The following is a 24,159-nucleotide window of genomic DNA, read 5'->3' as shown; positions in this document are numbered from 1 at the left end:
ACTATACAAATATACTATGATGAGAAACTAAGAGAACTTACTATTATGAGAAACTATACAAATATACTATGATGAGAAACTAACATAACTTACTATTATGAGAAACTATACATATATACTATGATGAGAAACTAAGAGAACTTACTATTATAAGAAACTATACAAACATACTATGATGAGAAACAAATAAAGAATACTATAACGAGAAACAATACATACTAAGATGCTATAGCATAATCCAACTATAGGATCTAATTATACCATTGAATCACTAACTCATTGTTCTAAACAAAATGTGATAGTTAAATTGGGTATACATGATCATATAACTTTAATGTGGATGTTCACGGCTAGCAACTGGTTTGTTGAGGTCGCGTTTGGTTCCCAGAATCTTTTGACATGGAGAGCGTTTAGTACGGGAACTAGCCATCACATTATACCTTAAACAATCGATTTAAGGCAATAAGTACAGCAGTGGTTACTATAATACAATACTACAGTACTTTAATATATTCCCCATTGCATTCATTTTGTGATCTTCTCACATAATTAGTAATGTATAAACTATATTTTGTTAATGATAGTCACACTTGGAAAAAAATACACACTCTTACAACAATCAAACATACAGAACTTTTGATGCCTTGGTAGAAGGCTACTTTTAGTAAAAAATATATCATTTCTAGGAGATACAATTATTTACTACAAACATTTACATTGAACATTTACAAACATTTTCTTCAAACTTATACAAACATTTACTACAAACATTTACAAACTTATACATCAAACACTTACAAACATTTTTATACAAACAATGACACTAAATACTTATGAACTCACCACCTTTTATGCTGATAAATTCTTCCAAAATAACTTGTATTCTCAGGTCATCAGTAGACAGGTACAGTCAACCAAGTTTTGAGAAGACGGAGCGTGTTCAAGACCCGTCTTTTATTTTGATTACTTGTTTTAATGTCTTATTGTTATGAAAGAACATACTTGTATCAACTATTACTATTAATGAAATGGATGATGTTGTTGCTTGTTTATTATTTTCCATTGTTATGATACTGTACATGACGTCCTGCACCCCCAAACATTTCCGTCGTTCCGGTTTTGGGGTGTGACACCTGCTCACTGAGTCCCTGAGAATACAAGTCATTTTGAAAAGCGTCAATTAAAAAGTTGGTGAGTTCATAAGCATATTTGTAAGAAAACCTTGTAAAATCTTTGTTTATAATAAGTTGTAAAAATTCCAGAAAATCCAATATTTTCTATAATAATAAAAAAAAGTTTGTGAGTCTCATTCCAAAACCGTGTATAGTTGCATGAATGTTCTTTATTTTCCTTTTTTGTAATAGAAAGAGTGTAATCCCAGAAAATCCTACATTTTCTAAAAAATTCTGCATTTTTTGTATAAATAGTTGTGTTCCCAGAAAATTCTGCATTTTCTGTATAAAAAGTTGTATTCCCAGAAAATTCTGCATTTTCTGTATAACGAGTTGTATTCCCAGAAAATCCTATATTTTATGTATAAAAAAAGTTGTAGTCTTAAAACCCTAAAACCAGAGTGACGTAACTAGTTTATAAAATAGATGAAATATAGTCGCGCATTTTATAAGAGCTAGGAGTGAGTATATTCTTCGTAAATCCAAGTTAATATAATCATTCTCTATGTGAGTCGTTATAACCATACTGATGTGACTAAAGTGTCTGTCTTGACTTCCTTCAGGCGTTGGTTTCTAATAGGATATTTGTCACCTTAGACTGACCTGTTAGTGAGCAGCTCAGATGTGGGGCGTCGACCCCATATAGTTCTATACACAAAATACCGCCCTCCCTCCAGGAGACTCTGGTTATAACTACAGGACTTATGGTGTACACTAAATAGGTGCGGTGAGGGAGCGTCTCACTAGTGTGTATTTACGACTGTAATTTATGGCATCAACTTATTATTCCTGTTATAACTGCTTTATGATCGGCAAAGTATAACACACGAATCTTTCTGTGATGAATTTTATTTTGTTCACCATATCGAAATAAGTTATCTATAATACTTTTTATAAATACTCGTTAGAGTACATATCTAGTTGTATCATAAGTTGTAAAAGTAGCATAGTATCTTTGGTCTTAAGCCATCAAATAACAACTTCAAGTTTACTACTAATTCTCGAGTGAAATCCTTTTTAGTAAAATATCAAGTTTTATAATCGATGACAAATCGTAACAGGTTTGAAAGTTTTACAAAAAAAATATTTTATTTGGTTTGATCCTAATATATCATGATTTTCATAATAACACATAAAAATATAGTCTAAACATTAATATCAACCATTTAGTATAATGAGGAAAATTTCCAGTTTGTAACTTTTCTGTCACTGTTTTTAGAAAATTTATAAAAAAATCATTGTAAGTCAAAATCCGAATCCGTAAACTCTGAAAGTTTAGAAAATGAGTCTGCTTTGTTTATAATTTTTATTTTAATTTTTGGTGGTCTCAAAACAGTGTGAAATTGCTAACCTTCACCGACTGGTCCAAAATATTTTTGAAATGATAGACAGTTTTGTAAAAATCGCCAAAAATTGTAGAAAAATCGTATGAATGCGTGCGAGTAGTCTTTAGAAAGGCATAAACCTGATATATATGCATTTTGAACAGTTTTTGAAAAATATTGAGTTTAAGATAGTCAACACAACCCTTAAATGGACCCTAACATTCCTATTGAAAGCCGAACTCTAGATTTAGGTTATATATGTTTGCACACAACATTTATTTTTGATATTTTTTAGTGTACAGACTCATATTTAAAGTTTTCATGTATTATATGTGTTATCAAACACTTTTCTCATGATTTCTAAGAAGATGTGTGAGATACATTTCATGTTCAAGCAAACATCCAAAGACACATAACACATTGGTTCATGCAATTAATCAACGGTTAACCGAAACTTTGACTCGTATCCCCCCCCCCCCCCCAAAAAAAAAAAAAGAGTATGAAAACATGGAAAATAGTGGGGTATGAAGCTCACCTTGGGTTTTTCAATATGTAGATGAAGAAGGAGGGGGATTTTTGAGTCCTAGCTTGTGCCTTGAAGAGATCTCAAAATGATGGTTGTTCTAAGGCCCATATTCACGAAAATGGAGTGTAAGAGGAAGGACTTTAGTGTAAACTTGGACATAAAAAAAGAGTTTAACCAAAGGCTTACCAAGTTATGAAGCTTGAAGGAGACTTTCTTGAAGAACACACTCATAAAAAAAAGTGTTTGGCCTTGCACTTGGCGGCGAATCTGTAACATCCCAATTTTCGAGACCAAAAATTTCATTTTATATAAATACTTCACCACATAATTTACCAAAATATTACCAATGTCATGTCATTTTATCACAAAAGGCTATAACAACGTGTTCGAAAACCATCTCAACACAAGTAATATAAATCAAAGTACAATCCCAGAAACTCAATGCGGAAACCATATATGTGTGTGTGATGCGCTGCTACACCGCCGACTCCTTCCCCTTAGACGAAGAGGTACCTGAAACCAAAACTGAAACTGTAAGCACAAAGCTTAGTGATTTCCCCCATCATACCACATACCATACAATCACATAGCATGCATACTACCGGGCAATTCTGGGGTACCCGACCTACCCATGTCAAGCCATTCTGGGGTGCTGACCTACCCATGTCCGGCCGTTATGGGGTGTCTAATACCCTCCGGTCTATCTCAACCGGCAACGGGGACTATTTCACCCCTACCTCTATCATACAATAATGAATATAATCATACGGTCAGGCATATCTGGGGTAATCACCTACCCTTCAGTCCTAACGACCGAGTCAGGGAAAAACTAGTCCCTGCTACTACCACTAACTCATATAGCATATCACATAAGCATATCTCATAAGCATACCACATAAGCATATCTCATAAGCATATCACATAAGCATACCAAGATAATTATCATAAAGACAATTATCTATCAATTACTCTTGTTGGTGGGCCGACATTGTGGCCTTAGACCCACCTCTACTGGAAGGTAACTCACCTCGATGTCGTGTAGTGTCTGAATTATCATCGGTGTGCAACTCGACTCTTCTCGACTCCTTAATCCCTGCACAATGTAGCACCTGGTTCTTGGTACGTATTCTTTTGTCATATACTTTGCATTTGGCCTTGGACTCGGCGAGTTGAAGGTCCAACTCGCGAGTAGAAGCGGGAAGGGACACGAGACTTGAGCGATCAAATCGGCGAGTCGGGTCCCGAACTCGGCGAGTAGACGGGTGTTTGGACAAAAACCCTAACCCGGGTGTTTGCACCTTATTTAAACGCTCTAACTCGGCCTCCTTTGTCCCTAACACTTCTAGAGAACTGTAGAGCGAAACCCTAGCCCCCATATTGTTCTTGTGAGTGATCTTAGCCTTGTGAAGGAAGTTTGGAGCTTAGTAGAAGAAGGAGGAGGTTGAAGAGTGCAAGAAGGGGAAGTAGATCAGAAATCTAGACTGTAGGAAGCTTCCATTCAGGTAGAAAAGTTCCTACCTTGATCACTAGTTCATTCGATCCCCTTTTTGTCCCTAATTGGTGATTTTCAAGCCCTAAAACCTCAAAATCCATGTGTTTATGCTCTATGTTCTGAAAGGACTTAGGATCTGGACCTTATGGACATCTTTGAAGTGTAAAGTCTCTGTGGTAGAAGTGATTGAGGTCCCTATTGAGAGTATGACCTCATAAAGAGCTTGGAATTGCCTTTTGGAGCTCATAGGGCCATGCATGCACGTAAAGTTTGCAACTTTATGTGATAAGCATCCCCTGGGAGCTTAGATCCATGGTTTGGAACCGTTGCATGTCTCAGATTTGGTCTGTATGGGAGGAGAGTTGAAAGGACTCGACGAGTTCCAAAGTGGACTCGGCGGGTTCTATGAAGATGGTCTTAGACTCGATGAGTTGGATGAACCACTCGGTGAGTCCTATGAAGATTGCCTGGAACTCGGCGAGTTGTTCTTCAAACTCGGTGAGTCATATGAGCTGTTACTAAGTTACGAAGGGTTTAAGTGTAGAAGGTCCAACCCTTCGTAGCTGTACACGGAGTTAGAAATTTAACGTGTAACAATAGTCCCAGAAACCAAATCCTCAAGATGGATGCTTTGGTGAGGATTTGGAAGCGATTAGGAGATCTGCTCGTGGGACTCGGCGAGTTGTTCTCGGACTCGGCGAGTCGGATCGCGATTCAGTCTAATCGTCCCTAGAAGTAAGTTAAGGGTGACTCAGTGAGTGGGAAGAGGGACTTGACGAGTAGAACTGGGATAGTAGGAGAGGGACTCGGCGAGTCTGTGCCATGACTCGGCGAGTCCAGTCAACTGGAAGTTGACTTTGACTAAGGAGTTGACCTTGGACCAGAGGTAGGTCAGTCATTTGACCTAAGGGTATTTATGAGTAACTAATCTATTTTTATGGATTTATAGGCGGAGGATTACCGGTACAGCAGTCAGACGTCTAGCAGGCAAACTTTCGGTAAATACTTTTTGAGGTGAGTTTCCTTCCAGGAGGAACGGGTCTAAGGCACAAAGGTCGACCCGTATAGATGATATGTAGTATCGGAGTGTGGGCAGAGCCCGTATCTCATAATTGAGTTTGATTATGATATATGCTAGTATGATAGAATTGTTTATACTCGTTTTCTATGTGATACTTGTATGTTATGGCTTAGTAGCTGAGTGTGGGTGAGGCCCGTATCTTTCAGATAACGGAGTGTGGGCGAGGCGCGTATCTTCATGAGTGTGGGCGAGGCCCGTATCTCCTAGCTGTTCATTATATGGTTACATGGTATGAGGTATTATGGGAGAACTCACTAAGCTTCATGCTTACAGTTTACTGTTTTGGTTTCAGGTACCTCTTCAGCTAGGGGGAAGGAGCTGGCGCGGCAGCGGCATATCACACACACACACACACACTCTTGTTTTCTGCATTATGGATTTTTCTGGGATGTACTCTGACATATTATTATGATGTGGCTGGTTTTCAGACATGAAGCTTTATTATGAAACTTTTATATCGAAGTTTTTATGAATTGACCTATTTTTTTAAAAAATGAAATTTTTTGCCTGTATTTTGGGATGTTACACACAACAACCCTTCTAAGTTATCAATTTGAATATGCAACCCAAAATCTGGCCTCCTAACACATCAAAAGCATAGATCTGGCCTCCTAATGTCCATTTTACACGTAAAGCCTCAAGCTTGGTGCACATGCATGGGATCTTTGGCTCAAAACGCCATAAAAGATGGTCTACAAGATGTATGGGGTGTTTATGGCAACAAAGTGGGCACCTTTATGCCATAAAGACCCCCAATAGCCCTAGATCTTAATCACAAACTCACTTCTTATACTCAATCTCAAATACATCCTCACTAGGGCTTAGAAAGATGAAGAAAAAGGTCCAAAATCAAGATCTAGACAATGAATAGACAAGGTTTCAGCTTTATACCTCTAATAAGCTAGAAATATGCTTAAAACTCTGGATCTTCTTGTTTCCCTTTGATATCACAATCCTCCTTCTTTTCTTTAAGCTTCAATCACACAAAGTAACACCACACGACTCAAGAACACACTAAAAACGGCTAGGGCTTCGAGTTAGGGTTTACTTTGGACGATAGGGGCTGAGTTGAGGGGTTATAATGTGTTTAAATAGGTGCAAACTATAACACCCCATTTATTAAATAGATAAATAAACGAATTAATGGACGAATAGTAGCCCTAAAATAAATAATTATATATCAAAGGATGGTCTCGAGGGGCTAATTCTCATAAATTTAGAAGTTGGGGGCTAAAGGGTAAATTCTAGACCTTAATTGAAAAGAATTTGTCAAGCAAGGGGCGGTTTTGTAAATTCTGGATTAGTTTTGTAAAGATTTTAGAAGATAAGGGGTTGTTTAGTAAATCCAGACTTATTATGAAAAAATTTATGGATTCAGGGTTTAAATGGTAAATATTGGCCTTGCTTTGAAAGAAAATGTGAAGGGAGGGATTGTTATTGTCAATATGGAAAACATTTAGATGGAGTGGGTATTTAAGGGTTCAAAACCCTAACCCTAGGAACGGGAAGTCAACCGCCAACTTCACCTTCACCCTCCTTCCCTAACTCCGATGTCGCACCACCCGTATGCCGCCTTTCGTCACCGGTGTCATTCCACTGCCACTGAAGACGTGTGCTGCTGATATGTGCATAATTAGTTCATATTAAGTATTCATTTATTAACTTAATTATCGCATATTATGGACAAAAGGTACTTAAAAGTGTTAAATTATGTTTTTCAGTCCAAAGATGAAGCTCGGAAGCGAAAGGAAGCGGGAGAAGCAGTTAGAAGATTGAGAATGGAATAAAGAAGAAAAACACTGAAAAAGGCACCTACTCGGCGAGTCAGATCGTCTACTCGGCGAGTCCAATCCAAGAATCGAGAAGATAATGACTCGGGATCCCAGAGAGTTATCGCAATACGGGGAATGTGAGAGGGACTCGACGAGTCACCACTTGACTCGACGAGTCGGATGCTATATTTAAAGATAATTCCACAGATCGATTGCAGGCGACTTCTAACCTAATTTAGTCAACAATTAACTTCTGTTAAGCCGTTTTGAGGGTCTAGAAGGCAGCCGGAAGGCCGTTAAGCTAACGGGAGCGGAGATCGGAAGGATTGGAGAGCGGATACATGTCGGTTATCATATGGATTGCTGACGTGACCATGTTTAGCATTCCATTGTGGTACTTTTCTGTATTTAGTTTCTGATTTGGGTGTAAAAACCTTTTACTTTGCGTTTATGATTGAATGAAGCTTTGATTATTAGACTAATTGCTATATTGAATAGTTTATTTGTGTTTAATTTATCTTACCAAGCTTGTTAAAAGATCCTTATGTGTTAATGATGATTATTTTCTGTTAATTGTTAAGTGAATTAAGTTGTATGAACATCTGCTTGATTTGCTTGTCTCTTATGATTTTTGATGACCATCGAGATTATAAGACTAGAAATAACGAATGTGAAACTAGAATTAATTTGAGAATAAGTAAGTTAATGTGTGAGCCTTGTTTGATGACCATCAACAAGAGGTTAAATTGAATCAGTAATTCGATTAATTATATTTACAAGTCTTGCTTGATACGAACTGAACACTAGGAAGCATGTTAGTTTAATCAACTGATCACTGTTTAAATTGACTTGTTTGCTAAAAGATTAGTTATAGTGAACGCGAATCTAATCATTTTAGGAATCGGTGAACATTGAATAAATGAATTTGTGTATGCAATTGTCTATGTTTTAAGGTGTAATTTATCTAAACCAAAGTACCTGAAGAGATATGCTTTCCTGTTAGTTTATCGAGAGTTGTTAATTGTTAGTTTGAGATTTATTAAACCATTTTCTTTATTATTTCCGTGTGATCTATAACCTATAATCAAATATATTAAATTAATCCACCGTTCCCTGTGATCGACACCCGACTTACCTAAGCTATACTGTAATCTGACTAGGTACACTGCCTATAAGTGCATAGATAGTCTAAGTTTGTTAGGTTATAAATATTAAAATTAGTGGGTACTTTTGTGCACATCAAGTTTTTGGCGCCGTTTCCGGGGAACGACTTTCAATTAATTTAGTTTATTTGATTATTCGTTATTTGTGTTTAGTTAGTTTTTTATTTTTATTTTTATTTTATTTTCGATGATATTATGTCACTTGTCGGGAAGGTTTTTGTTGCTATGTGCAGGAATTCATGATCGTACACATTATTTGGTTTTACTTTTTGCATGGGTTTCGAGATTGCAAGCGATCAGGGAATTCTTGACTTGTTTAGTCTACTACTTTGTTGATTTGTCCAACTCGATCTATGAGGCGTAGTATAGCAAGGCATGTCGTGGTGGTTAAGTGGAAGACCGAGCTCTTGCTGTTCTTGACTAGTTTGGTCACTTCTTGTTCTACTTTTAGTTAATGTTGCAAAGAAAACAAAGGAAATAGTCTGACAGGTCCCGAAAGTTTTTGTTTTCACAAACCACCTCTTGCATGCAAGGGATTTAATCAACAATTGTAACTTAATTTCGACGAAGTCGAGTGATCGTGATATCCTTTTTAGTTATTTTGTTTTTTTTATTTATTTTAGTGAGTTTTTATTTTTATTTTTAGTTTGTTTAAATTTTGTTTTCGATGTTGATGCTCTTGATGTTTCAGATCTTTGCCAAACTTTTACCCTTCAGATGCTTTCAGAATTGAATTAGGAGTACTAGCTTCAAATGGGTTTAGAGTCATGGAATCAAAGTGAGAAAGAGAGTCAAGGAGGTGGAACTTTAACGTCAAAGTGTCGAGTCCGGTCCTTAGGGGTATGAGCAATTGAGTCTAAACATGGGGAAGAGTTAGAGACGTTTTTAGAGGATAAAACAGTTACAAAATACCAAGTTTTTTTCGTTCAGTGGCCTACTCGACGAGTGCACTAAGCTGACTCGACGAGTCGCCTTGTATTTCTACATATTCTGAGAAGGCACGCTGGTACTCGACGAGTCCACCATAAGACTCGACGAGTCGTTCAAATGTTATACCGACGAACTACTGATTTGATGTTGCTACTTGTCCTACTTGCTCAATTATTCTTCCATATCCATTCTTGAAGATCTTACACTGATTTCCGCGAATTTGGAGCGACCCACACGAGTTTTGACACCCAAGGCATGGATGAGATGTTACCATGTCTAAAGTTGATTGAAGTTGGAGCTTAAATGAGAGTGATCAGCCTATCGACTGCTATTCCAGGGGAGTTTGTTTCAATTCCCTCTTTAGTTTATTTTTATGGCATAATATGCAATGAGGGCATTGCATCAAATAAGTGTGGGGTAGGGGGTTGGTTACATAATAGAAAATCTAGAGTCTTAATTTAGGTTAATTTTAAAATTTTGCATACCAAAAGTGTTACTTAGGATTTATTTAGAAAATTTTGGTAAAAAAAAAAATTAGGATTCCATGTTAGAGTTGTGTTGATAATTTCATGATAACCCAAATGTTTAGTTGAGCCTATACACGTTCTAGTGCATTTGTGGCTTCCTTATTTCACTGAAATCATGAGACAAAAACATGACCTTGCTCAGCCTGAGGGATGCAATATGTTTAGCAGCCTAAACCTGAAATGTATCCAGGAAAGTTTTTATCATTAGCCAATAAAGGTTGAGATTGAGCGCCCCTGCTTAAGCATGTAGGGATTTAAGAAAAAAAATATATTGAGAAATACATGAAAAAAAAAAGAATTGCATGAAAAGTTATAGGAATTTTGGAGCAAATAAAGTGAAGATCAAAAGATCAAAATTCCAAGAAATTCAAAAAAGTTGAAGATACCCGAAAATCAAACAATAAAGGTGATGAATTCAAAGAGATCAAAGCAAATATCAAAGAAGAGATGAATTCAAAGAGCTCCATAATGGTATCGAAAAATTGTAATTTTCTAGAATATGTATGCTTGGGTTGCTCAATTAAAAAACCTTGAGGGTAAAGAGGTTTTCTGCGGATGGATTCGGAGGGTTGCATAAAATGAGCATAGTTCGGGGTGAGTGGGTGAATGTTTATGAGGATTGTGAGTATTTGGAATATGGGGGGATATTAGGAAAATTTTAGACACAAATGCATGCGTTGCGGTCTTGGCATAATGGTTGGGTTAGATTGGAGCTGTTATACATAATTCTAATGTGTTAAAATTCAGTTTTGCTTGAGGGCAAGCAAAAGACAAGTGTGGGGTATTTTGATATGTGCATAATTAGTTCATATTAAGTATTCATTTATTAACTTAATTATCGCATATTATGGACAAAAGTTACTTAAAAGTGTTAAATTATGTTTTTCAGTCCAAAGATGAAGCTCGGAAGCGAAAGGAAGCGGGAGAAACAGTTAGAAGATTGAGAATGGAATAAAGAAGAAAAACACTGAAAAAGGCACCTACTCGGCGAGTCAGATCGTCTACTCGGTGAGTCTAATCGAAGAATCGAGAAGATAATGACTCGGGATGCCAGAGAGTTATCGCAATATGGGGAATGTGAGAGGGACTCGACGAGTCACCACTTGACTCGACGAGTCGGATGCTATATTTAAAGATAATTCCACAGATCGATTGCAGGCGACTTCTAACCTAATTTAGTCGACAATTAACTTCTGTTAAGCCGTTTTGAGGGTCTAGAAGGCAGCCGGAAGGCCGTTAAGCTAACGGGAGCGGAGATCGGAAGGATTGGAGAGCGGATACATGTCGGTTATCATATGGATTGCTGACGTGACCATGTTTAGCATTCCATTGTGGTACTTTTCTGTATTTAGTTTCTGATTTGGGTGTAAAAACCTTTTACTTTGCGTTTATGATTGAATGAAGCTTTGATTATTAGACTAATTGCTATATTGGATAGTTTATTTGTGTTTAATTTATCTTACCAAGCTTGTTAAAAGATCCTCATGTGTTAATGATGATTATTTTCTGTTAATTGTTAAGTGAATTAAGTTGTATGAACATCTGCTTGATTTGCTTGTCTCTTATGATTTTTGATGACCATCGAGATTATAAGACTAGAAATAACGAATGTGAAACTAGAATTAATTTGAGAATAAGTAAGTTAATGTGTGAGCCTTGTTTGATGACCATCAACAAGAGGTTAAATTGAATCAGTAATTCGATTAATTATATTTACAAGTCTTGCTTGATACGAACTGAACACTAGGAAGCATGTTAGTTTAATCAACTGATCACTGTTTAAATTGACTTGTTTGCTAAAAGATTAGTTATAGTGAACGCGAATCTAATCATTTTAGGAATCGGTGAACATTGAATAAATGAATTTGTGTATGCAATTGTCTATGTTTTAAGGTGTAATTTATCTAAACCAAAGTACCTGAAGAGATATGCTTTCCTGTTAGTTTATCGAGAGTTGTTAATTGTTAGTTTGAGATTTATTAAACCATTTTCTTTATTATTTCCGTGTGATCTATAACCTATAATCAAATATATTAAATTAATCCACCGTTCCCTGTGATCGACACCCGACTTACCTAAGCTATACTGTAATCTGACTAGGTACACTGCCTATAAGTGCATAGATAGTCTAAGTTTGTTAGGTTATAAATATTAAAATTAGTGGGTACTTTTGTGCACATCAATTTAGACATTTAATTAACCTCTTGTAGATGGTCATCAAACAAGGCTCACACATTAACTTACTTATTCTCAAATTAATTCTAGTTTCACATTCGTTATTTCTAGTCTTATAATCTCGATGGTCATCAAAAATCATAAGAGACAAGCAAATCAAGCAGATGTTCATACAACTTAATTCACTTAACAATTAACAGAAAATAATCATCATTAACACATGAGGATCTTTTAACAAGCTTGGTAAGATAAATTAAACACAAATAAACTATTCAATATAGCAATTAGTCTAATAATCAAAGCTTCATTCAATCATAAACGCAAAGTAAAAGGTTTTTACACCCAAATCAGAAACTAAATACAGAAAAGTACCACAATAGAATGCTAAACATGGTCACGTCAGCAATCCATATGATAACCGACATGTATCCGCTCTCCAATCCTTCCGATCTCCGCTCCCGTTAGCTTAACGGCCTTCCGGCCGCCTTCTAGACCCTCAAAACGGCTTAACAGAAGTTAATTGTCGACTAAATTAGGTAAGAAGTCGCCTGCAATTGATCTGTGGAATTATCTTTAAATATAGCATCCGACTCGTCGAGTCAAGTGGTGACTCGTCGAGTCCCTCTCACATTCCCCGTATTGCGATAACTCTCTGGGATCCCGAGTCATTATCTTCTCGATTCTTGGATTGGACTCGCCGAGTAGACGATCTGACTCGCCGAGTAGGTGCCTTTTTCAGTGTTTTTCTTCTTTATTCCATTCTCAATCTTCTAACTGTTTCTCCCGCTTCCTTTCGCTTCCGAGCTTCATCTTTGGACTGAAAAACATAATTTAACACTTTTAAGTACCTTTTGTCCATAATATGCGATAATTAAGTTAATAAATGAATACTTAATATGAACTAATTATGCACATATCAGCTGCCACCAGTCTTCATCATCGAGCCTCTCAGCCACTGAAGCTAATTGGCATTGTTGTTGAACAAGCCAAGCTACTGCCGCCGCTGCCAGTCGAGTCCAATTGCCGCATCTCCTGGTCCCGTTGAAGAGAAGATGTCGCCGACGTGGTTCGCAATTAGCAACTCCTCGTTGCTGCTATTCCAGATCACGAATAACTGTCACCACCTCCTCATCGTGTTTTCTTCCCCATCTATGTTTTTGGGTTTCAGTCGTCGTTGCCACCCGGTGTGGCTGAGTTGGGAAGTTCGTTTTCCAGAACGTGTTCGTGTGTGAGAGTGCTTATTCTCCTGCTGCGTTATCGTGTATTGTGGGTGTTTTGCTGCTTCTGTTGTGCATGTGTGTGTCGTGCGTGTGTGGTTTTGTTCGCCGAAAATGTAAAGGGACCACCATGGCCGCCAGCCATGGTGGCTGCCACCTTCTACTACTACCGGCTACCACAAGGTGGCTGTGTGTGTGTTTATCTTGTTTAGTGTGTGTTTATTTTGAGAGTAAAGCCTTGTAAAATGTAACTAGAAAGAAGATAATGGAAAGAAAACCCTAACCACCACCGGCCACCGCTTCGGGTGACGGTGTGTTTTGCCTTGTTGTGTTTGATTCACTTGGGATGCATGAAACCCTAGTGGGCCTAATGAGGCCATAATTGGCCCAAGGAAACCCTAATTAACCTAATAAAGCCCTAATGGGCCTAAGGACTTAACTTTGGGCCTAATCAGATTGTATTGGGTTGAAACCCTAATTAGGGTTTGGAAAGCCCTAAATGTCATGAAGCCCTAATTTTGGAGATTGATCGGGACCTGCTCTAGAATTGATTAATAAACTTAAAATATTAATTAACAACATTGGCAAATTAACCTAAAGGCAATATTGGACTTAATGGATTAAGTCCTTTATGGGTTAACAAGGAACACTTAGCCCTAATCATCATTTTATGTGAACCCTAATTTCACTTGGGCCCTAAGTTGGCCTTTCTATTGGGCTTTAATGATTGAGATAATAATGGGCCGTCCAAAAACAAGCAATTGGGCTAGAATAATTTAATGGGCCTAGGGTAAGGCCCATGTAAGGGGTTTGGGCCCAATTTGGAAAATTGGGCCATAGTTTGGGCCTTAATGATTATATAATACAGGGCCATTAGAATGTTGAATGTTTGACTATTTCCTCTTGTCAAACCCCACTATAATACATGCTTCTTACTTGAGCACATGTTAAAATAATACGTTAGGTTATGAAGCATCGTGAGTTACAAATATGTAAGACATCTTTAAAAATAATGTATAGATAGAACCAATTATTATATATTGAAAAACAACCCATTGTTCATTTAAAAACTTCTTTTGTACTTCTTTTAGGCTTCTTTTAAACTTATTTAAACATATTTAAATTTCTTTAAACATATTTAAGTTTCCTTTAAGACTTCTTTTAAGAAAAAACATTACACATAATTCAAACACTTTAATAAAGAACAAATTAACTCAAAGAACATACATTATATGTATGAAATATGATGCTACTCTTATAGGACTCCTAAGGCATATCTCTACTGAAAGATGGTTACATAGAAGATGCCATCATGGTTGGCACAAAGTATTACCAATTAAGAAGAGGCTTAAATTTCTTTAAGTTACGTAACATATGAACCATCACATGAAAATTTTGCAAGACCCAACATGTTGTGAATGCATTTTTAGAAGGGAAGTAATTCGTACACAACAGTTTTTTGCCATGCACACCAATTCATGTATTATATAGTTGTATAATACAACATTTTAAAGCACCAATTGTTGTGTATGGAAAAAAAAATTGTTGTATACGGATCAACTCCCTTTTTAGAATGACAACCCAACTTTTATAAATTTTTATTAGATATCAAGACCTCATTTAAGTATTCATACATCATAACATACTAACCTCCCCAATATAAATGAATGCAACATTATCAAAATTTATGCGGTAATAAATATCAAGTCTTCATTTTTAAAAGTCTTCATCTTCTAAACACTATTATCATTTTATTTGTAATAATGTATAAATCTCTAAATATTATTAAAAGAGAACCTTTAATTCTAAACTGAAGAAATCAGGACATTGATTGCATTTCAATCATATATTTTCCACCTTTGGATTATTTGATGACATCATCTTTGTCAACCCATTTATTTTTGTCAATAGATTTTATAAAACGTATATTACATTTTAAATTATAATTCCATTAATGACACTTAAATCTCACAAAAAGTAAAATGAATTGAATTAGGAATTCTATTAATAATAATTAAATATCACCAAAAATAAAATGAATTAAATTAGGAATTCTATTAATGACAATTAAATCTCACAAAAAATAAAATACAAAAATACCGCGCATCCATCAATTCTTTACATAATATATCTAACCTAAGTTTGTAGTGGAGAAGAAAATAGAGGAAAACATGTTGTTTTGATTTTTACTTAACGATTTAGATTTGTAGTCGAACGCTGGAATTATAAATACATCAGATAAAGGTAAGAAAACAAGCAACTCAAATTCCAATTGACAACTTTTTAGTCATCTCATATATGTTTATTTCTTGATAACTAATATTTGTACTATTTATCGATATTTATGCTAAATTGTGACAACATTAAAATGATTGTTACTCAAGTTGCTTGATTTTTTTTAGATTTCTTGTAGGTCGAAATTGGAGTTAACAAACAACAGAAATGGTCGAATTCATCTGGGTTCTTGTGAACGTAAGTAAAATATATTTTGATTTTTATGTTATGAGGGTGTCAAATTTTGTGGTTTGAAAATTAATTGTCACAGTTGTGTTATTTAGAAATTTGAATCGAATCTTTCTATAAGATTCCCCATTTTTTTCATACTTTTGACGAATTGTTCAATAAGTTGAGCAATCAAATTATAAACGATAGACTCATATACAATGTATGTCATATCCTTTGCTTTTGGTTGTTAAAATCACAAATTTGTTTTTTTTCGTATTTTTTTGATGTTTTAGAATTTGAGACCTTGATTTGGATACTTGGAAATTTTGTTTGGTCTACCTGTCTACTACCTGTTTGATGAAATGCTTAAGGGAACAATATTGGGATAAAATTGCGGCCCGGTTTAAATTACTTTAAAAATATATTGGTTTAAATTACTTAAAAAATATACTTGTCGATTTTTGTTATCCTTCACGGTTTAAATTTGTATGTTTCTCCTTAAAGTTTCATGTTTCATCCCTAATAGTTCTTTGTTTATGTTTTAGTTATAATGCCTTCTTTGACCCTTGATCACATTGGTTAGTTTCTCATACCAAGTTTTATTTGAAAATTATATTTAATTGCCAGTTATTACACTCTCTAATACCCCAATAATCTCTAATATTTGTATAAGATGGTGACAATTATTATTATTATTTATTACAACTTCTCTTCATATTGATTATCGGATGTGGTTTGAGTTATGGAATGCTACGATTGAGGGGATTCCACATTGTGAGGCGTTGGAATTCATTACAAAAGGAGACATGATTTATATACTTTATTGGGTATTGATGGAAACGTTTAATTCTTGCTCATGTAGATCGATAAATATTTTACAATATGTTCTTTTAACCTTATATTAGGACCTTTTTTGGAAAAAAAAAATTGCTTTTAATATTAAACTTTTAAAAAAAAAGTTCATATATAGCATCATACTCTTAAAAAATGACTTTTTGGATTATTTTTAGTTGATATGGAAAGTTATATTTTTTGTATATTGAAGCTCATTTAAACGATTGTTTTCTGGAAAAAAAATCATTAATAGCATTAAACTTTGCAAAAAAGTTCATTAATAGCATCGTAGTTTCAAAAAATGACTTTTTCGTATTCTTTTTGGCTAATCTAGAACAAGTTTTTTTTTTCTACATTAGAGCTAATTAATAGGATTTTTTTGAAAACATTTTATTAATGGAAAATATATTTTCATTTTCTTTCACGTAATAGACTATTTATGTAAGGAAAAACATTTCAAATATGGACCATTTGTGTGCTTTTGTTCACATGTGAACCATTTATGTAATATATAAATTTAATTGTTACTTAGTAGGTCATTAATATGACAATTTTCTAAGGAAAATTTGTTTTTAGTATTGAAATTTGCAAAAAAAAAAGGTAGAATGATAACAATATATTAATTTATTTTGTATTTATCATATATATATATATATATATATATATATATATATATATATAAAAGTTATATATATATATATATAGATATATATATATATATATATATATATATATATAAAAGTTATATTATAATATAAGTTTTTAAATAAGATATAACGAGATTATCACCTTATAAAAATAAAAATAAGATAACAACCAATTAATTAATTATTTATTTCAATATTTCATTATTATCTTTAAACGATTAATTATGTTCTAAAGTTTTGTTATACGAAAATTTTGTCAGATATATAAAAGTAATCATGTTTTTATTTTTCAAATTATAAAAGTAATCATGGTTTATGTTTTTCACATATGATTATCATATTACGAAAAAGAGTGTTAGCATCTACCGGTTTTAAAATAAATTTCACATATTATTTTAGTTTTAAACAGATATATTGACAAAATAACTATTTTTTTAGGATTAATGTATACTTATATATGAATAAGTGATGATACACGAACAATATATTACGTGTTCTTTAAAGTATAACATGTTCCTGCTAAGAACATATGAAAATTTGCATTCATAAATAAGTCTCATTTTTAACCAATTTGCTAATATTTATTGCAACACACCCTCCCTGTAAACCTTAAGCCCCTAAATAGTCGTCTGAAACTTGTCATCAAAAGAAACTATTTGGTATCGTTGCATCACTAATAGTCAAAATAAACTATCTAGAGATTTGGTCCAATGTTTCCTCTATGTCCGCATGAAGATGACATGTTACCATTCAAGCTGATAAGAAAACAATTTCTAATCAAATTATGTTTCGCGATGACAATCAATAAAGCTTACGGAGAAACAATTCAAAATGTAGGTATTTATCTCCCATAATCGGTTTCACGCATAACCAACTTTATGTGGCATTGTCTAGAGGATATCGTGTGCCAATACAAAAGTATTAGTGAACTCTGACGAACAATTCAACGACAATGAAGTTTATACATCAAATATGGTCAACAAAGAGGATATCATTGCTCTGTAGGTATTTATCTTTAAGAATCGTTTAGAGGCAAGACCATTTTATATGGAGATGGATTTAGACAAATTCTTCTAGCAATACAAAGAGGCAATTGTTCGGATACTGTGCATGCATCATATTCGTCCAAATTACGACATGATGTACAGTTTTACGTTTAACCATAAACATGAGATTTATTTTGGTTGTATAACTAAGATTTGGATGAGACAAAAGCATTTGATGAGTGGATTGTTAAAATTGGTGATGGTAATATCGGCGACCCTAATGATGGTGAAGCTAAAATTGAATTTTCAGAAGACGTTGTTGTTCGCTCTATAGGTGACCATATTCATTCAATTGTATCCATCATTTATCTATCCTTTGAAAATCATCTTGATGATCAATCATATTTTCAAGATAAAGCTATTTTGGTCCCTACAAATGAAGAATTTGATGCTACCAATGACTACATTTTAGGATTGATGAAAGATGAAGGGAAAACATATGAGTTCAAATTCTTTACGTGATACAGAGTTACTAGGTTTTTTTTGAGGAATCAATTTACTCTTCAGTTGTGTTGAATGATTTTAAGGCATCTAGAATTTTCAACCATAAACTTACACTAAAAATAGGTGTTCCAGTCATATTACTTTGTAATATCGACTAAACCAAAGGACTATGCAATTGTACTAGATTATAGATTGTTAGGCTTGGAAGAAACGTCATTGAAGCCTGAATCATATATGATAGATTCTTTATGGAGACTACTTATATATCTTGCATGAATTTAGCTCCGTCTAATGAAAAAAATCTCATTCCGTTGTCAGCGGAGGCAATTCCCTATAGTAGTTTATTTTGTTATGGCCACTAACAAAAGTCAATGACAATAATGATCAAATGTTGGATTATATTTGCATAAGCTTGTCTTCACTCATTTTCAGTTATATATTTTTTGTTTCTCGCGTCACAAGTGAAAAGGGATTGAAGGTACTCATATATTACGAGGAAGGTTGTCCAACTAATAAAACAAAAAGTTATGTTTACAAAGAGGTCCTTCAACTATTATAAATATTCAAGTGTTTCTTTGTTTTTTTCAAACATTTAAATGTTAGCAGTAATGCTAAGTCTGTTTATGTTACTTTATTTTTTTATAGTGTCAGCTCTTTTATACATTTACATGTACATTTTTATATGTTCCCCACGTTTTACGCGTGGTCATTATCTAATAGTATATATATATATAGTATGTATTATCCCAAAAAAAAAAAAAATCAAATAAATATCTTATGGGGACATGGTATCCGGGTCCTGAAGTTGAAAACGGATATCTACGTACAAGGACTACAAAACAAACACGTTCTCACTCATTTCACTTTTTTTATTTTCACGATTTTAATTTAATTTCCCCTGTGATCGATCACATATTCTTCAACTATTGGCGTATCCTGTACAGATTGAGATGATTACAATTGCGTAGATTAATATGGGCTCCGATTTGATTTCAATACGTTGAAGAAACATGTATCAATGGAGGAAATTCGAGTTCTTTGAGGAGAAATACGCCGGAAAATGTTTGGTCCCGGATGAAGTCGCTGGAAAAATCGAGTGTTGCTCCAGCGGAAGGGGGAAAATCGCGGTGGGATGTGAAGATGGGACTGTTAGTTTACTAGATCGAGGTTTTAAGTTCAGCTATGGATTCCAAGCTCACACTTCCTCTGTTTTATTCATTCAACAACTCAAGGTTTTTTCATCGCTCTCTGTCTATAATTCCTGATTACCCATTTCCCCATTATTGATCATTTTAGCAATCTAGAACACATTTGTGCAGAATTACGGTTCTAGGTTTTCCTATACAGAATGACATGAAATTAGGTTTTGTAAATCTAGTTACCTTTGTTGATAGGAATGAATTCAAGATCAAGAAACAAGATAAGAATTTGTAATATCTAAAAGAATTTTACAGCTATGATTATACAATTTCCTCTGATCTTCTTATCTAATGGTTAATCATGCACTTTCAAAGATGTTTTTCTTGCTTCATCTATTCCTGAATAGCTAACACTATCAAGGAAGAAAATACACAGCTTTGTTATCTAAGTATCAACACTAGAAAGTTTTAATCTTTTTCCATTTTTGTTCTGAATTGACCAGCAACGCAACTTCCTACTAACTGTTGGAGAAGACGAACAAATATCTCCACAATTATCATCTGTATGCCTGAAGGTTTTTGACCTAGATAAAACTCAACCAGAGGGTACAAGCACACCAATTCCTGATTGTATCCAAATACTACGAATATTCACAAATCAATTCCCAGAAGCAAAGGTTGAAATTTTATACTTTCACTTTCTTGTAAACATTATGGGTAAATGTAATGGGAGTTCTTCTTTTCGTTGTTCTTCAGATAACATCATTTCTAGTTCTAGAAGAAGCTCCACCAATATTGCTGATAGCTATTGGACTAGACAATGGTTGCATTTATTGCATCCAAGGTGATATTGCGCGTGAACGCATCAAACGATTCATGCTTCAAGTGGAGAAAAGTCAAGATAAATCCCAATGTGGTATTACTGGAATGGGTTTTTGTGTTGATGGGAAAGCTTTTCATTTGTTTGCAGTTACTCCAACTTCTGTAAGCTTGTTTAACTTGCAGACTCAGCCAGCTGCTCGACAAACCCTAGATCACATTGGGAGCAATGTCAATAGTGTCGCCATGAATGATCGCCTGGTATCACCCTTTCTGCTTTATTGCCAGTATCTGCTTTCTGCTGTATTGCTAGTATCTGTATATTGTTATTGTTTATCGTTTTAAGCATAAAAGGATTGCAATTTGGTGTTAATTGTTAGGAGCTTATCATTGGTCGACCTGAGGCAGTATATTTCTATGAAGTTGATGGTAGAGGTCCATGTTGGGCTTTTGAAGGAGAAAAAAAGTTCCTCGGGTGGTTTCGTGGATACCTCTTATGTGTAATTGCAGACCAAAGAAGTGGCTCAAACACCTTCAACATCTATGACCTTAAAAACCGATTAATCGCACACAGTATAGTAACCAAAGAAGTCTCTCATATGCTTTGTGAATGGGGAAGCATCCTCCTTATCATGAACGATAAATCGGCTTTATGTATTGGAGAAAAAGACATGGAAAGCAAACTCGACATGCTTTTCAAAAAAAACCTTTACACAGTCGCCATTAATCTTGTTCAAAGTCAACAAGCTGATGCAGCTGCAACTGCTGAAGTTTTAAGAAAATATGGTGATCATTTATACATGAAGCAAGATTTTGATGAAGCCATGAGTCAATACATTCATACAATTGGTCATCTAGAACCTTCTTATGTCATCCAGAAGTTCCTAGATGCACAAAGAATCTACAACCTCACAAATTACCTCGAGAAGCTACACGAAAAGGGTCTCGCGTCAAAAGACCATACTACCCTTCTCTTAAACTGTTACACCAAATTGAAAGATGTTGACAAGTTGAATGTTTTCATCAAAAGTGAAGATGGTGAGATTAAATTTGATGTGGAAACCGCGATTAGGGTTTGTAGAGCTGCGAATTATCATGAACATGCAATGTTTGTTGCTAAAAAAAGTGGAAGACATGAATGGTATTTAAAGATTTTGCTTGAGGATTTGGGAAGATATGATGAGGCTTTGCAGTATATTTCTAGCCTTGACCAAAGTCAAAGTGGGGTCACTGTTAAAGAATATGGGAAAATACTTATCGAGCATAAACCAATGGAAACAATCGAAATCCTCATGGGACTTTGCACTGAAGGGGCATCAAATGGGACTTCATATTCCTATATGTTACCTTCACCCGTTGACTTTCTCAACATTTTTGTTCATTATCCAAGATCTTTAATGAATTTTCTTGAAAAGTATATAACAAAAGTCAAAGATTCACCCGCACAAGTCGAAATTCACAACACTTTATTGGAATTATACTTGTCAAGTGACTTAAACTTCCCATCAATGTCACTAGAAAATGGCACAACTACAAATGGAAATGGGAAATTAGTCGAATCACCTAAAGAAGATACAAAAAACATGGAAAATGATCATGAAGAAAGGCTTCAAAAGGGGCTTTTGTTGTTGAAAACCGCATGGCCTTTGGATCAAGAACAACCGTTGTACGATGTTGATTTGGCTATAATCTTATGCGAAATGAATTCTTTTAAAGAAGGGCTTTTGTATCTTTATGAAAAGTTGAAACTTTATAAAGAGGTGATTGCTTGTTACATGAGGTCTCATGATCATGAAGGCTTGATTGGTTGTTGTAAGAGGTTAGGGGATTCAGGGAAGGGTGGTGATCCGACTTTATGGGCTGATTTATTGAAGTATTTTGGTGAATTAGGGGAAGAATGTTCAAAAGAAGTAAGAGAAGTTTTGAATTATATCGAAAGAGATGAGATTTTGCCTCCTATTATGGTTTTACAAACACTTTCTTCAAATCCATGTCTTACTCTTTCTGTTATTCGGGATTATATTGCTAGAAAATTGGAACATGAGTCAAAGCTTATCGAAGAGGATCGTCGCATGATCGATAAATACCAGGTTTGTTTTTCAAATTTTTTTATAAAGATTTTAATAGTTAAAATTCATTTCCATCTTTGAAATCTACTCTACAGGAAGAAACATTGACAATGAGAAAAGAAATCCAGGATTTAAGAACAAATGCAAGAATCTTTCAACTAAGCAAATGTAGTGCATGTACTTTCACACTTGATCTGCCAGCTGTCCACTTCATGTGTATGCATTCTTTTCATCAACGTTGTCTTGGAGACAATGAAAAAGAATGTCCCGAATGTGCCCCTGAGTACAGATCTGTTGTTGAAATGAAAAGAAACTTGGAACAAAATTCCAAGAATCAAGATCAGTTTTTCAAGCAAGTTAGGAATTCAAAAGATGGATTTTCAGTAATTGCTGAGTATTTTGGAAAAGGGATTATTAGCAAAACTAGTAAAAAGGAATCAGGAGGAGGATCTTTAAATTCAAACGGTAATTCCACCCATGGTTTCTGAGCAATCTTTTGTTTGTTTGTTCTTCTCTTTTTTGCATTTGATTTTGGAAACCGGAATGAGTGATTCCGGAGATGATACACTGATTTGTTTTCACTTTTGTGTTTGCAAACATTTGAAAGGTTTTGGTGTTTTAATTTTGAACTTGTCTTAACTCTTATGTATGTTTGTGACATTCATTTGTTATTTGATTTGCCACATCAGCATTAGTTGGATGATATGTACTCAAAAAGATGTTAGATGTAGACATGGGGTGAAGGATATTACATCTAGACAATTTTATCTCCACACCAAAGGTTTAGTTTTTTGCAAAACTAAGGTAAACTTATTAAGTTTCTCCTCCTCTTCGCAAACATGATGGTAAAATGAGGTGGAAGTGGAAAAAGTTGAGGTGAACTAACCTTAAAAGTTAAAAAAGAAAAAAAAAATTTACCTGAACTTATCTAAAAATATTTATAGAAAATATTTTTTTTTTGACCAAAATACAAATTGTAGTCTACTCTTCTTTTTATTCTACAAGTTAAATTTTTCTGGTTTTGAATTTATATAATAATGTGGTGCTATAATGTTCCAAAATTGCCTAAGTATTTTTATAGAATGATCCACCAAATACATTATTTTCAAAAGTCATGCCGTTTGTGATCATGATTGTCCATTTATTTATATAGAACGGATGAAACTTGACAACATCATATTATTTAGATAAATAGACAAATTTAGTATTACTATATAATTATTTTCTAAAATATAGCTAAAATGGTTTCAAAAACAACTCAAATTGCCATTGAAATTGCAGATGTTACTTAATGAGCTGTGATTTCATCATGGGCTGAACTTATGAGCCCATTTCA

General features: G+C 34.5%; 1 protein-coding gene across 2 annotated transcripts; it reads left to right on the top strand.

The window, feature by feature from the left end:
* Nucleotides 1-19,645: 19,645 nt before the first annotated feature.
* On the top strand, nt 19,646-23,523 carry LOC111888196 (vacuolar protein-sorting-associated protein 11 homolog). Of its 2 annotated transcripts, none has more exons than XM_023884337.3 (5): nt 19,646-20,028; nt 20,439-20,612; nt 20,692-21,015; nt 21,135-22,844; nt 22,919-23,523. In XM_023884337.3, the coding sequence occupies exons 1-5, from the start codon at nt 19,807-19,809 to the stop codon at nt 23,309-23,311; spliced, it is 2,823 nt and encodes a 940-aa protein (XP_023740105.2). In that variant the 5' UTR covers nt 19,646-19,806; the 3' UTR covers nt 23,312-23,523. The 2 variants fall into 2 exon arrangements, with proteins under 2 accessions (XP_023740105.2, XP_052623916.1); XM_052767956.1 differs by lacking the exon at nt 19,646-20,028 and having other exon boundaries at nt 20,473-20,612; nt 20,692-20,851; nt 20,941-21,015.
* The last annotated feature ends 636 nt before the right edge of the window (nt 23,524-24,159 follow it).

Source organism: Lactuca sativa, chromosome 9, assembly GCF_002870075.4.
Source record: "Lactuca sativa cultivar Salinas chromosome 9, Lsat_Salinas_v11, whole genome shotgun sequence".
Lineage (NCBI taxonomy): Eukaryota > Viridiplantae > Streptophyta > Magnoliopsida > Asterales > Asteraceae > Lactuca > Lactuca sativa.
This window is presented reverse-complemented; position numbering and strand designations above follow the sequence as displayed.

Bases quoted from the DNA above. Each gene is read 5' to 3' on its own strand.
- LOC111888196 (XM_023884337.3), top strand. From the start codon at position 19,807: ATGTATCAATGGAGGAAATTCGAGTTCTTTGAGGAGAAATACGCCGGA. The intron at 20,613-20,691 runs GTTGAAATTTTA...GTTGTTCTTCAG, and splicing joins ATCAATTCCCAGAAGCAAAG to ATAACATCATTTCTAGTTCT. The intron at 22,845-22,918 runs GTTTGTTTTTCA...TCTACTCTACAG, and splicing joins GCATGATCGATAAATACCAG to GAAGAAACATTGACAATGAG.